Genomic DNA, 14,362 nt, shown 5'->3' on the forward strand with positions numbered 1-14,362 from the left:
AGACAAGGGGCCCTCACAGGGCAAAACCATCTACAGATTGCAATGCTGGCTGGGACTCGTGAGGTGCCTCACGTCTGACTCCAGGTACATAGAGAGAGGGGACATGGCAGAGGTGCTGCAGATTGCCAGTGTCGAGTGAGATGCTGGAAAAGCAGTGTCCTGGAAACACCTCCCAGCCTTCCTGCGCCTGCAGAGTGCAAGCAGATGGAGCAACCAGAGCCTGACACCCTTGCACGGGCAGCCGGGGAGGTCGGGGCTCCTCCGACAGCCGGCGAGCGATGGAGGCTGATGGGAAGCCTGTGTGCGAGGGGAGGGGGCAGAGGAGGAGGTGGCTTCCTCCTGACGCCATTTCCGAGGGCTGAGATATATAAATGAGCCGCTTGCTGCAGTGCCCCATCTGGGATCTTCAGCCAGGGCACTGGCGTAGATACACACGCTCCGTGCTGCTCTCCCCCCGGCACCTCGCCTGGAGCCCCCACGCCACGGCAGTCTCGTCCTCTGCCCCTTTCTCCCTGCCTCCATCCCGCCAGCACCATGAGCCGGCCAGAACTGCTCGCCGTGCTGCTCCTGGCAGTGCCGGGTAAGTGGGGCTGGGACGGGTCCGTGTCCCCCCGGGCCCCGGGCAGCGCTGCCCGCCGGCCCCGCTCCGCCCGCGCCCCCAGCACCGCGGACAGGGACGGCCCGGCGCCTTCAGCACCGCGGACAGCGGCCGCCGCAAGGTCACTGCCGAGCGTCGCAGGGCCCTGCCAGCCTAGGCACCTTCCCTTCCCTTCCCTTCCCTTCCCTTCCCTTCCCTTCCCTTCCCTTCCCTTCCCTTCCCTTCCCTTCCCTTCCCTTCCCTTCCCTTCCCTTCCCTTCCCTTCCCTTCCCTTCCCTTCCCTTCAGGGGCACAGTGCACACATCCAGCTGCTGCGCCCAGGGAACACTTCCATCAGAGAGAGTTGCCCCTTTTCTCCACTCCCATTTTAGCAAAATAATGTTTCTCTGCTTGTCTTCCAGATGACATGAATAACAAGTTCTCCTTTTTTTCCCCCTCCCCTTACATTACAGCTGTCTCCCTTCCTGTGACAAATGACATGAATAAGGGCGACACTAAGGTAAGGCTGAGCCTGTAGTGGAAGGGTCAAATGAAGAGAAAGGATACGATATTTCACCTCCACCTAGGTAGTTGGGTTTGGGCCACTCCCACTGAAATACCCCGTAGAAAGTGCCAGGAATTTGCATGAGATCCCCCAAGCAGGATCCATCTCTGCTCCCTTCCTAACAGAATTTAGCCTTTGTGCATCCACTTCTGGACAGCCAAGGAAGTCCTTCAGGATGCGACAGGGGGATGAGGCAAGCCTGTTTGGAGAGGAGATGGAGGCTGGGTAAAACTCTCCTTAGTCCTCCTACTTTCAGCTTTTCAAAGCTCCCAACAGGACGTGACTCAGGGGAGAGTGGGGGGAGATGTGATTCAGGAACTGTGTGTGTTTGGAGGTGTATACGTCTGAGTTTGTGTGCTACTTAAACATGCATGCTCTGGAAAAATAGGCAACTGGTACTCTCAGCTTGCTAATCCTTCCTCAGCTCCTGCTCAGCCTGTCTGGATGGCTATGAGCAGTGCAGGACTTGGCTGACCTCTCCAGCCCTCCCTTACAGGCTTCTGTGCACATATCTGTGTCACACCCTCCAACATTTATAGCCGCGCTTCACAAACGTGCACTCCCAAAGGCCTTTTGGCTCCTAAATGCTTGGACAGGGGGGTTTGCCTGTGTTTACCTGTGTCAGATACGACTCCCTGACCCACCCCCTTCCCCATCTTTCATATGAGATGATCTCTCGGCTGCCCAAATGAAAATTTTTTTGGAAATTCATGTCCACAGAGGAAACTCCAGCATTTTTGCTTTTTACTTCTTGAACCATTTTGTGTTATGAAATCCTCTAGCCACACAATGTTTTTCCCCAGGCAGCAGCAGGGGAGGGCACACTGATGCCAGTCCCAGCCACAGGCCCCACTGCAGTTACCTGCAGGACGTGTGCCATGAGCAACACCTCCCTGTGTCCTGTGAGACGTGCCTGGGCTGCAGAGCAGATGCTTTGTTAAGACTTTTAGCCTGCTTAGCCCTTGCTGGGACAGAGCCATGAGCTGTGAGACTCTGGGTGCCTTCCTCAGGCTGTGTGCTGCTGAGGAAGAGGATGTGGGACAGGCACTTAGCCCTTCAACTTTCTATGCCAGAGTGGGCATCTGATGGGACAATCCATTAATCATATGATTTTCTTTGTGAGGTCTATTCCCCAGTATATTCTATGTGTTAAAAATGGGCACTTTTGTGGCAGTTGGTGCAACTCCATGGAAATGCTTCCACCAAGAAAGGACTTTCCCAAGACTGCCCCTCTTCCCTGGGTATTACACTGACACAGGCTCTAACAGAGAGCAAAATCAGCTTTCTTTTAGATTTGCTGCAACTGAAAGAAACTATTAGGGCTTTCCTGCCTTCACTATCCTCTGAGACACAGCATTTCAGGAAAGGAATTCCTGGTCTCATGGAACAGATTAGGGCAGGGATATCATCACATGAATACAGCAACAAGCACTGCAGCTCTTCCTACATACACACCATGTTCTGTGCCACCAGCATTTGTGGGTGGCTCAGGGCTGTGTAAGGGGTAGTCTGCACCTTCAGGCCTTTCCTGGACAGCTCATCAGACTTTCCTTACACCAAGGGCTTTGCATAGGGAGCTGAACAAGACCAAAGCATTTACAATGTCTCTGGTGCTTGCCCACTCTTGTGCTTGAAGGATATTATTTCTCACTTACAACCATACATTTTAGAAGGGCATAGCTGAGCTCAAATATGGAGAAGTCTGTCCTTGTAAGGGCACAATCCTTTGGAGATTTCTGTGTAGGGACATTGTGAGCTGCTCTTAAGGATCTAGTTACATGCTCATGGTTAGATGATAGCTATGGCAAAATTCCAGTCTGAGTTTCTGCACTGGATTAATTACATTCATTTGGAAAGGATCTCCTCCATTTCCTGATGCAGGCTGTTGTTTCATGACCTTGTGAAGTCTCACTCTGCAAGACTTCCTCTAACAGAAAGACAAGGAGAGTGTTGTGGGATGACTGCACTGCTCATTTCATTACCTTACAAAGCTCCTCCACAGAGCTGAATGTATTTCTGTGGTGAGTGATGTGTCTCTTTGTGCTCAGACAAAGACCTTAGACCAGCTTAGAAGTTTTGAAAAATCTTGAATAGAATATTTCATTGAACCAGAGTCTTACTTCTCACGCTGAGAAAGTCTTAACTTCTGAAGCTGCATCAAATACTGCTATAATAAGTGGGTCCAGAGGTTGGGAAACATGAGGGGGAAATATCAGATTCTGGAGTTTTTTCTATTTAAAGACAGAGTAACTCAAAGTCATCTAAAATCAGTATTAATGGATCACTTGTGATATAGGAGAATTATACCAGGGAAATCCCCCTGCTTTTTTTTTTTTTTTATCTTTCCTGTAGCATTTTTAATCCATTAGGCAATTCCTTCAAACTGTGTAAGGTGTAGAGTTCAACATTTTATGGCTGTGATCTGCAAGAGCAGAATTCTCTCCTTACACAGGGTGAGAATTTGCCCATTCCAGCTGTCCAGTGAATATATCCAACTGCTTGAATGAACAGCATTGTGGATGACTGGGGACTGCTGGCTCGTGTTTAATTTCTACTGCAGCCACAGCGCTCTGCTCTCCTGAGAATGGTACATTGTGAGGGAGGTCAGGGCTCTCAGGGCTGCCTGCTGAAATCATCAGGAGAAAGAGGTTCAGTGAGTGAAATTTTTGCCTCCAAGGCTTAACTTGTATTCTTTTTTCCAATTTAGCCTCTCTTTTTTCCCACAGGCAATTGTGAGCCCTGCATTGTTCCTAGATTGCATTATAAAAAATCACCCTTTTGAACTAAGCAGCCTGATTCCTACCCTACCAATCATCACCAGACTGTAGTGAATGTTTCTGTCCTGTGTGATCATTTGGATCTTCATGACCACACACTAGGGCTCCCAGCAGTGTGTCTTGACATGGCAAGGATGCCTGCAATCTCAGTGCAGGAGACAAATTACATAAATAATGCTCCTGGCCTTACACCAACAAAACAGGCTACTGGAAAGGGTGGGCCCAGAGCTCATCCTGTCTGAGAAGCTATGTCAGAACTTCTTTGCTCTCAGATGACCTGTCATCTTGTAGAGCTCTTCCAGTCTCTAACAGACGGCTTGAATACTCAAAGCACAAGGTCAAACACTTCTCCAGAGTGTCTTGTCCTTTCTAGGGCTTGAGAGCAGTATTTCTCATCTGTGTTCGAAAGTAGTTTGCCTCACCTCACCTTCCATGCCTGGCTTCAATCTAACTATGATGTCTTTCCCAGGGTTTGAAGACCTTTTAAGATTTCAAGGTCATCTATTGAACAGCTATGACCACTTTTTGCTCTCTACAACCTCCCAGTGAGTCCTTTTTGGAGATGGAGGTTGAGATATATTGACTTAAAGAGGATGATTTTGGATTTTCTGTGTATATATTCAGATAGCCTTTACTCTCCAGATGTGCTCAGACTCTGGTGTGGTCTGAAACCATGCAATCCTCAGCTGAATTGAGTGTCATGTGGAAGAAGCTCTTTCCATTGTCACATGTAATTTCCTCACTTCTCAGTTGCAGGAGGCACCTTCTGTTCCTGAACTAGGGAAAACAAGAACTGAACATTCAGTTCCAGCTTGACCAGAAAAGCAAGAAGACCTGTGCCATCACCTGCTGTACTTTAGCCTTGGTAACAAGTAGGAACAAAAGACAAAAAAACTAGTTCTTTAATTTGTATTTTTGTCTCTTTTTAGGTGATGAAGTGCATTGTAGAGGTCATCTCTGATACTTTATCTAAGCCAAACCCCCTGCCGATCAGTGAGGAATGCCTAGAAACTCTGCGAGGAGGTACTGCCTCAGACTTAGTGCTGGGCATCAGCAAAAGCAAATCTGGCAAGTAGGGCTGGTCCTGCCCTGACCAACTGAGCCCTGGCCTCTGGACCCCTGTCAAGGGTCCTTGACACATTCACCTTCCTCTTCCACTGGGCTGTACTGGGCCCCAGGAGCAGGGATGGAGCCACTGCTTGTCCCAGGCCATGCCTCGTGCTGCCATGTGGCAACAGGGGTGCTGGTGACATCAAACTGCCTGGTTCTCATAGGACCTTCCTGTCGTCTTAAACACATGGTTAAGATGTGAGAGCAAATCAGACCAAGGGAAAGAAAAGAGCAAATGAAGGAGTGGCATTTGGGTTCTGTTTCATTTCCTGGGGTTGGGGGGAGGTTTGCTTTGACTACTTTCTGTACGAAGTCTCCCCTGTTGCAGATGAGCGAATTATTTCTATCCTTCGCCACCAAAACTTATTGAAGGAACTTCAGGAAATTGCTGCACAAGGTACAGTGCCAGTATATTTTTGTGGGAATGTAACTATAGGGAAGATTGTTTTCTTATGTTGTAGTCCCCTATAGAGTTTTATTGTTTGGTTGGTTTTGTGTTCATTTTTTTATTTTATATTAATTTGAGATCATATAAATATGCCCTAGGAAATGTCGTTCCAATATTTTCAGCGAGATTGTGTCAGTGGGGACAGGAATTTTGTTTATAATAACTCCAATATGTATCTGATAATTTCAATAGCTATCAATGTAACTTGGTGGTGATGTAGTCTCAAGATATTTTGACGTGTGAGAACTCTAAAAGAAAACACTGTAATTTAATTCAACAAATAATCTAATTCAACAAATACCAAATAATAATAACCAACAAATAACCAGCTCCCAAACTAGAATTAAAGGTAAGAAAACTTCCACTGTCTGTGCAGCTGGAGTCTAGCACTAAACCCAGGTGTGGCAGCAGGAAAGCCCCACTGAACAGTGAGTAAGACTTTCACCTTAAAGACCCCAGTGAAAATATTCTTGAGCTAATGGGTATTTTTTTCATGGCTTCCTTAACTCAAATGCAAGTTTCTTTGGTTTGGAGAGGTGCAGGTCAATTGCACAGGTCAATTGCACTGGTCAATGTGGGAGCAGCAGCAACACCATGGAGCTGTGCCAAGGAGTGTTGAGGGAAAAAAGGGACATTCTCGGGTACCCAGTTGCCCAGAGCCAACATGCAGATCCCAGGCAAGGCTACTTCAGAGCTAGTCCAGACCCCTCTGTTTGGGTAAGGCTGCAACAGGGCAGTCCCAGGCTGCAGGGAGCGCAAAAATTTGTGAAGTCGGAATTGGGAAAGAGTCTCATGCAGGCCCCAAAGCCATATTTTAGTCACTACCCAAATGGTGGAGAGGCCAGATGCTCAGTGACCTCAGATAGACTCCATGGATGCTCTGGTGATCCAGAAGAAACAAGACAGGGTCTCTTCAGTATACTGGGATATGGCTGCCCAGGCACACCAGGGATTTGAGGAGGAGCACTCGGAAAACAGACAGACTGTGCCACTAAGCATGGAGTCCACGAGAAGGGACTTGTTACATGGAGATTCACCTTGCTCCACTCTTGCCTGAGCCCATCACACCACTTAGTCCCAGGGTAACGTGAGATCCAGCCTATAGATCGTAGAGACTGGGGGTGGAACAGTCTTGTAGACCAAGGGAAAAGCAAAGGTGTTAATTTTGGTGTCCTCTGTGCCAGTGCAGCTGGTCCTGCTCAGGCTGGAGAGCCCACACCATTGAGTTCTGTGCTAGAGTACTAGGCTGGCAGCACTGGCTCTTGCTCTTGCATTAAGGCACAGAAGCAGGGCATGAGCTAGTTTAGACAAGGCTTGTTTGGCTTGCAGATCCCATTGCTGGTTGCCAGGACAGCTGCAGCCTAACCTCCAGCTCATGCTGCCTTGTCTCCAGGGTGTTGTATTTTTCTAGCAGGCTCCATAACCCCAGAGCCAAGGTATGGGGCCTTGGAGACTACCCCTGCAGTGGGAATGAATGCTGCTTCTTCCTCCCACCACACAGGGGAGAGGGGCCCCCACAACCAGGCTGCAGGATACAGGAGCTCTCAGTGCTCACCTCAGAGGTGCATAGGCAGAATCTGGCAGAAGGCAATTTTTATCTTTCAATACTCTGGTGATGAAGTCTTTTGTTGCTCTCAGTGTGCTGCAGTTCAGCACCTCTTATTCCCTAGATCTCCATCAATATTAGTTTTACTGACAACCCTGCATCTCTATTAGAGACCATTTTCTTTCCTGCAGATGTTGTTTTTGATTGTGGTTTTGTTGCTGCAGTTGATTCACATACCCTCCAGTCTCACTCCTCCCAGCTCCCAGGTGGATTTTTCCCACAGCAAACATAAGGGGCACAGAACTACTTTCCTACCTCTACTTTCTGAAACACAGAAGGAACTGTTGACTTTCCCTACCTTTTGTTACTTGACACAGGTGCCAATGAAAGAACTCAGCAGCAGAAGAAAAATAGCGGCTTTGAAGATGAACTTTCCGAAGTCCTTGAAAGTCAGAACAACAAGAACAAGCAGAGAGGTCAGTGTCAGCCTCCACCCCCGGGAAATCCAGTTCAGGCTGTAAACAAGGATCTTCTTCCAAATAGCCTTGATATGTCCATCTGCTTCTCTTTTCTTTGATGCTGCTGCTGACACACACAAGCAACCTGGAGTTTGCTTTGTTCTTATTTACCAGCTCAAACAACATGTAATCTCTGAGCTATAGTAACTGGTGATGGTCAAGTTACTAAAGTGATACTGACTTTTCCACCCTGCTGCTGACACTTTTACTCACTTATAACATTTAAATCACAGGGAAATCCCACACTGAAAGAGTCAGTGATACAGGCAAGGGTGATCTGGATTTTTGCCTGTCACCCTTGTTTCCAGGCACCTAAGATATTAAGTAATGAGTCTCTGAAGGGAAAATTCAAACACACACAGTGCACTCATCTGCACAAAACACCTGTACCTTGGAAAGATCACCTTCAGCTGGGATTTCTCCTTGCCAGTGTTTCTCTGGCCTTACTACAGACAGGCAGTTTAGCTGGAAGAAGGGGTTGGCCCCTTCCCTTTTTCTTGTCAGGAAGATACAATGCAAATGTGGGGTGATGTGACTCCTCGTCCAGCAGCAGCTGGGTGCCCACAGAGGGTCTCAAGCAGCTCTGGGGCACAAGGCTGGCCCACAGCAGCACAGCACTGCTGTGACACCAGTCCAAAACTACTTAGAGCAATGAGGAGTGACACCCTCAGGGGCTGCTGCTGCAGCCAGCACCACCAAAATCCAACAGGTAGGATGGTGGCACTGCATCTCCCTCCTGCCAAGACACACCTGAAACTCTTGCTCCAGCAGCGTGGAGGTGAAGGAAGATGAAGTGAAGATGAAAAGTGGCACATGGGCCAACCAGGCCCACTGACAGTCTGGTGACATCTGCACAGTGTCACAGAGGGCCATCAGCCTTATGTGACCAGTTTTCTGCATCCTGGCACACTCCTCAGCCCTCCTTGGGGCTGCACTTACCCTTACAAATCTCTCTAGCTTTTAAACTCCCATATTCTTTTTGCAAAGTGTTTTCTCTGGCTAACAGTGTTAAAAGAGGCTAGTCTCCCTTGAGCAAGAGCAAATACTCAGCCCACATTAAGCTCCTGCTGAGTAGCTCCTTTGCAGAAGCAGAGACACCCCTCCTCCCTCCAGCACCTTGTGAACAGGGCTGGCTGCCTCTTCAGCCTGGTGGGAGAAATAAGGATGTGATGTGAGTGCAGCACTTGGAGCAGGGAGAGCTGTGCAAGTGCCATATTACATTCCTAAATAATTTAATTTTACATGCAGCCTCGTTTCATGCAGGGTGAATTCGTGGCTGGCATCTCAAGAGATGGTGATGAGGACTGTGCTGCAGCAAAACACTTCAGCATATGTCTAACTTCAGCCTTGCAAGTCTCTCCAGGAGCACAGGCACCAGAGAGAACGCTGCCTTGCTTGAATGCAAGCATATGCTGAAGTGACTTGCAAAAGGATCCACGGGCTGGCTGAGCAGATTGCTGAACAGGGCTGAAGCTCCCTGAGAAATGCTTGGCCTTTGCTGGTTGTGAAATGAGCTCTCAGCAGAGGTTTTTCTTCTTGTTTCTCCCTCTGCAGATGCTGCAGGGGAGCACCCTGAAGAGGAGCAGCCCACAGGGTCCCTGGCTGAGCTGGCAGCACAGAAGCCCCAGCAAAATGAAGAATCAAGAGAGGAGGAAAAAAGCCTGGAGGAGAGGGAACCCAGGCCATGGGATACCAACCCTGTTGAGAAAGAGGATCAGGAGGAAGCTGAGAGCAATGACATCAGGGATACAGAGGATACCCATCGAAACAAAGTTTTGGACAACCACATTGGCAAAAATTTCAGTGAGGATGAGCAGCAGCAGCAACAAGGGGATGAAGAGGAGGAGCCCAGAGGCTCCAGGGACAGCCTGGAGCTCGAGGATGAGGGAGAAGAGCCATCCAGGCAGGGTCAGGAGCACAGCAAGGAGGTAGCAGGGGAGCGTGTGGAGCGGGAGGATGATGGAGGTGAAGCTGCAGAGGAGGACCCTACTGAAGCAGAGAGGTCACTCGATTTGGCTGAAGAGGCTGAGGAGGCTGAGGAGATGCAGGGAGGTGACAGTACGTATCCCAGACTGCACTGATACCTTCCTGGGGTGAGCTGAGGGCACTGAGACACATGGGTGAGAGGCTTCAAAGCCAAAGAGTTGGGGCAGGTGCTTACTGGGTTTACAGAAACACACCAGCCAGCAGCCACCCAGACCCCACCACAAACATCTGACACACAGGCCCTGCAGCTGCCTCACTGCTCAGCTCTCATAGATCCTCAGGACAACTCATCCATCTTCCCTGAGCTTCCTACAGGGCTTTTGACTGCTGCCTTCAAGCCCCATTACTGACATGGCAATGTGACAGTGGGTATTTCCAGAATCTTGGGAAAGCAGGCCTAAGTAAAGAAATCTAGATTCACCACTGAAAGCTCAGTTCAAAGGTGGACCTTAAACAGGTTAACAGCTGTGTTCACTGCTTTGTTTAATGCTCTTTCAGATAACGATGATGAGCTGGGATTTGGAAAAGATGTGCAGAGCTCTGAAGAGGAGGAGGAAGAGGAGGAAGAAGAGCAGCCCCGGGCACTGAGAGGAGGAAGGCATCGCCTGGAGGATGAGGAGGTGCAGGGAGAAGAGGACACCTTTCAGCCCAGGAATGCCAAAAGTGATGAGATGGAGGAGGAGTCCTCCAGGGAGTGGGAAGACACCAAGAGGTGGAACAAAATGGATGAGCTGGCCAAGCAGCTGACAGCAAAGAAGCGCATGGAGGAAAATGATAGTGAGGAAGACACAGATAGGTCCATGAAAAAGACATTTAGGTCCCGCAAGTATGCCTTCAGTAGTCCAGAGGAAGATGTGAGAAGGTCATGGAAGCATCACTCGAAGGAAGACAGCAGTGAAGGAGGCTTTCCACTTGCTCCCATGCCTGAAGAAAAGAAGGATGAGGAAGGCAGCGCTAACAGGAGAACAGAGGTTGGTGTACACAGGCTTAAGAATAAATCCCACCCAGTTATCCAAAGTACTCTTGGAGATGTGGATGGTATACTGGCATAAATGTAGCCAGCAGTGGTCCTCTGAGGCATTAAGTTGATGCTTAGTGAACTTCCAGTCATTCAGCCTCAGGTATTATTGAAGTTTGCACCTGCTGTGCCTTTGGTTTTTGTCCTTGTTTTCGTGACTAGTGCAAAAGCATTCCCTGCCCCACAGAGTCATGTCTCCAGTGACAGCATTTCTGCACTGGCCAGACACAGTGACCAGGGCTATAACTGGGGTAGTCCTTGTGTCCCAAAGCCCTTCCAAGTCAAAAGGAAAGCTTTCCCTGTCTCAGGGATGGAGTGAGTAATGTCAGACCTCCTGCAGAGCTAAATCAGGGGTGCAGCTGTGGTGAGAAACCTGAGGCATTGGAGTGGAAATGGTGGACAGAATACAGAACTACATCTGAGCCAGGCTTCCAGAGTCAGAGACCTCCTTCCCTGATACCTTGAGTGACGCTAGGTAATAGCTCAGCACAACCCCAGCAGTCAGGAACTGCTGGTGGGTTCACCTTTGTGCTGAGGCCTAGCTCCAGGCACAGTTGATTTGGGATAATACAGGGAACTGTGTTTTGTGAGCCTGGGACAGGCAATGGTCAGGTGCCTGGGAACAGGCTGGGGCAGCGGGTGAGTGAAGCTAGTTGGCTCTCTTGCCTCCAAAACACCCCTCTTGCCTCAGTTATGTGCCAAACCATTGGCCAAAAATTGCCCATCAGCATCCCCCCCATGAGAGCATCTCCAGTTGTACTGGTTCAAAGCAAAGCCAAATGTCTCAGCTCGAAGCAGGGGTGCAGTGGGGTGGGCTGTCCCATCTGCCTCCCACCACTGCTGCTCACACCCCAGAGCGGCTGCTCCCCACCTGCCCCTGTGGGTGGCTCTGAGGTGCACCTTGTCTGCAAGGTGCCAGACTCAGTCTCCAAATGGGGATTGGAAAGGAGGTTGCTGAGGCTGCAAAACTGCTGTGTTTACAGATGCAGCAAGACTTTTTTGTTTGGTTGGCTTTTTAAACTAGATCAGGGCCTCTGGGAGTCAGTGAGGAAAGCCAGGCATGCAGCAGTGAGGGAAGGCACAAGCTCTGGCTGCTGTCCCTCTCTTCATTTTTGGGCCATGGGGCAGTGTGGCTTGGCCAGCGAGGTCAGTGTGGGTTCAGATAAGGGCTGGGGGTGCTGTCCCCTGCACTTTCCAGGACTCAGCATGTGGGACCAGGCAGATACAAGCCAGAGCACACAGGCAATGGTTTGGATCTGACCAAGCTCTCTCTGGATGCTGTAGAGAATTTCAGAACCTATTTTTCTCCCTTTCTGGAGGCTCCAGTTGCAGCCCAAGTTCTCCAGCAAGGTGAGCTCAGCCAGCTGCTGCCTGACCCACTTCAAACAAAATGGAACAGCTGCTTGGGCACCCTGGGTGTTTGAAGGCACCCTGAGCTCCTGGCACCCTACTGTAGCCAGAGCTTTCCCAGGGGCTGAGCCAAGGGCTCAGTGGAGGGGCAGAGTGACTTTTTTCCCTGTTCAGGAAAACAGCTCAGAAGAGAAAACAACCCCCTTTTTCATACTTCCTTTACTTTTCGCACACCAGCCATATGCAGTGCAGTGGCTCAGGGTCAACCTGTGATTTGCAGCTGCTGAAGGCAACAGCGAGGCTTTGCTCCCTCCACACAGGAGAGGGGCTGTCACCTCGGCTCTGCCAATGGAAAAAGGTACAGCACCGAGTTTGCTCACACAGAGCCTGCTGCTATGCTGAGTGCATGGTCTGCAGAGAGCCCAGGTGGCCACAGCTGTGAGGGACAGGCAGGGCTGGGGACGGCAGCAAGGCAGGGCCAGCTGGATATGACCTGAGCTCAGGCAAAGCCATGCAGTCAGGCATGAGTACCTGCACTAAATAAATCAGCTATGGGTGACAGCATAAGATGCACAAGATGCATAGCAAGACAGCATAGATGCACAAGATGCACCAAGTAATGGGCAGCTTGAGCCTTTGAACTGATGGCTTCCTCAGTCACTATTTTCCCAGGAAAAGTATCTTCTGCTTGCGGAGGTGCAAGCCAAGACCCAAGGCAGGGTGGGGAGAGGGCAGGGCCCATGCTGCAGTTCCCGAAGGTGGCAGGCAGTGGTGCCCATCCCGGTCTGAGGGCACTGACTCGGCGCTGGCACCCAGTGCTGCTTGCCAGAGCCTACCCTGGCTCCCCTGCAGCAGCCATCTCCCGCCAACCCCATGTTCTGGGAGCACAGCCCCGTTGGGGGCTGCCCTGCCCGGCAGGGTACGGGGGAAGGATGGCAGCTGCATCACTAGCAGCAGCAATTCAACATTAGGGCAGAAGTAACCAGTGCTGTGCACACCGGTCTGTTCAGAGAGACAAATGCAGGCTGAAGGGATGGGGCAGGACAAGGCTGTGCTCTCTGTAGCTCTGGGGGGCGAGGGCTGCCCGCCTGTGGCCGCTGACAGTCCTGGGCTTTTGTTGCAGGACCAGGAGCTGGAGAGCCTGGCGGCCATCGAGGCTGAGCTGGAGCGCGTCGCCCACAAGCTGCACGAGCTGAGGCGAGGCTGAGGGCCCCGGCGCTCCCCGCGACAGCAGCGCCGCCGCCCTCCTCCCTCCCTGCCTCCGTCCCTCCCACCGCGCGTTCATTTCCCGATCTAAGAGCAGTTAAGCCGAGCAGAAGCACCGTGCCTAGGAACCGACCCCGCTAGCCCCAGGCCTGCCTCCCTCGCCATAGTGTTGTGCCCATCTCCGCTGCCTCACCTCACGCTGCCCTCTCCACACGATGTCCACATGCCCGGCAGGGCGCCCGTGGGTGCGAAGTGCGACCTACATGTGTATTTTCTGTCTGGGTGGGGTTTTCTCCCTCTTTTTTTTTAAAAGACAGGACAGCTTTCTAGAAAGTTCTTTCACCGGTAGTTGCACTGGGTAAAAAACTGCAATAACTTGTTATCTTTTGATTAAAAGCTGAGAACTCTGACTGTAATATATTCTATATAAAAAATTTATCTAAGGAAAAATAAAACTGCAGTGGGTTCCTTCCTTTGTTTTGGCAGCTTCAGTGTCAGTTGTCAGCACGCTGCAGGGCCTGGACAGTGCTGTGAAGAGGGGGGAAACAGAGGGCTCCCCTCACCACAGACACACTGTGATGGTGCTTCCCTCCTTACCCGGGCTCCAGCGCTGCTGCCCTCCGGGGCCTGGCATCAGGGACACTTCCCTGTGGTCCCAAGCACCGTGGGGCTCTCCCTGCCCACCCGGGGGCCGCTGGTGCCACACTGCTCACCCCCTGGCACTGGGCGTCCTGGGTGCTTCGGTGAGACTTGGGTCACATCTGAGGCTTATCAATGAACACAGAGAGAACACAGTTAAAAGTTTAAACACTGGGCAATACTTGACCAAGTCAAGCCATGTGGGGAACACCTGAGTAGGTTAGAAAGAAGTAACAAATAGGCCAGTCAGGAGGAGAACTACGGCCCAGAGGTGATGGGCCATCCCAAAGAGATGTCCCGCCTGTGCCCTGGCTCACAGGAGCCATGGTGACCAGCTGGCACTGTGCTTACAGACAGAACCTTTCCATCCTTTGGGCTTCAGACCACTGGGCAGCTGGAGGACCAAGGGGTGCCTGGGTTACAGAAGCTGGCCCCAAAATCTCTGAGCACAGATCATATTTTAGATGTTCTATGTGCATTGGCTGGAGAGGGAAAGATCCACCCACTGCCAGGGCTGTATTCCAGACCCCCCAATCTGAAGCTTAGTTCTCTCCCATTACCTGCAGCCCACAGAACAGCTGAGATGCTCAGGGAATGGCTGCCAGACTTTGAACTCAGCTTA

The 14,362-nt window shown here is 50.7% G+C and overlaps 1 protein-coding gene across 1 annotated transcript; it reads left to right on the forward strand.

Annotated features, from left to right (window-relative positions):
• Positions 1-390: 390 nt before the first annotated feature.
• CHGA (chromogranin A) lies at positions 391-13,573 on the forward strand. Its single transcript, XM_066551938.1, has 8 exons — positions 391-580; positions 1,051-1,097; positions 4,849-4,942; positions 5,358-5,426; positions 7,401-7,499; positions 9,096-9,599; positions 10,026-10,498; positions 13,019-13,573. The coding sequence occupies exons 1-8, from the start codon at positions 535-537 to the stop codon at positions 13,100-13,102; spliced, it is 1,416 nt and encodes a 471-aa protein (XP_066408035.1). The 5' UTR covers positions 391-534; the 3' UTR covers positions 13,103-13,573.
• The last annotated feature ends 789 nt before the right edge of the window (positions 13,574-14,362 follow it).

Source organism: Molothrus aeneus, chromosome 6 (assembly GCF_037042795.1).
Source record: "Molothrus aeneus isolate 106 chromosome 6, BPBGC_Maene_1.0, whole genome shotgun sequence".
In the NCBI taxonomy this organism is placed as follows: Eukaryota; Metazoa; Chordata; class Aves; order Passeriformes; family Icteridae; genus Molothrus; species Molothrus aeneus.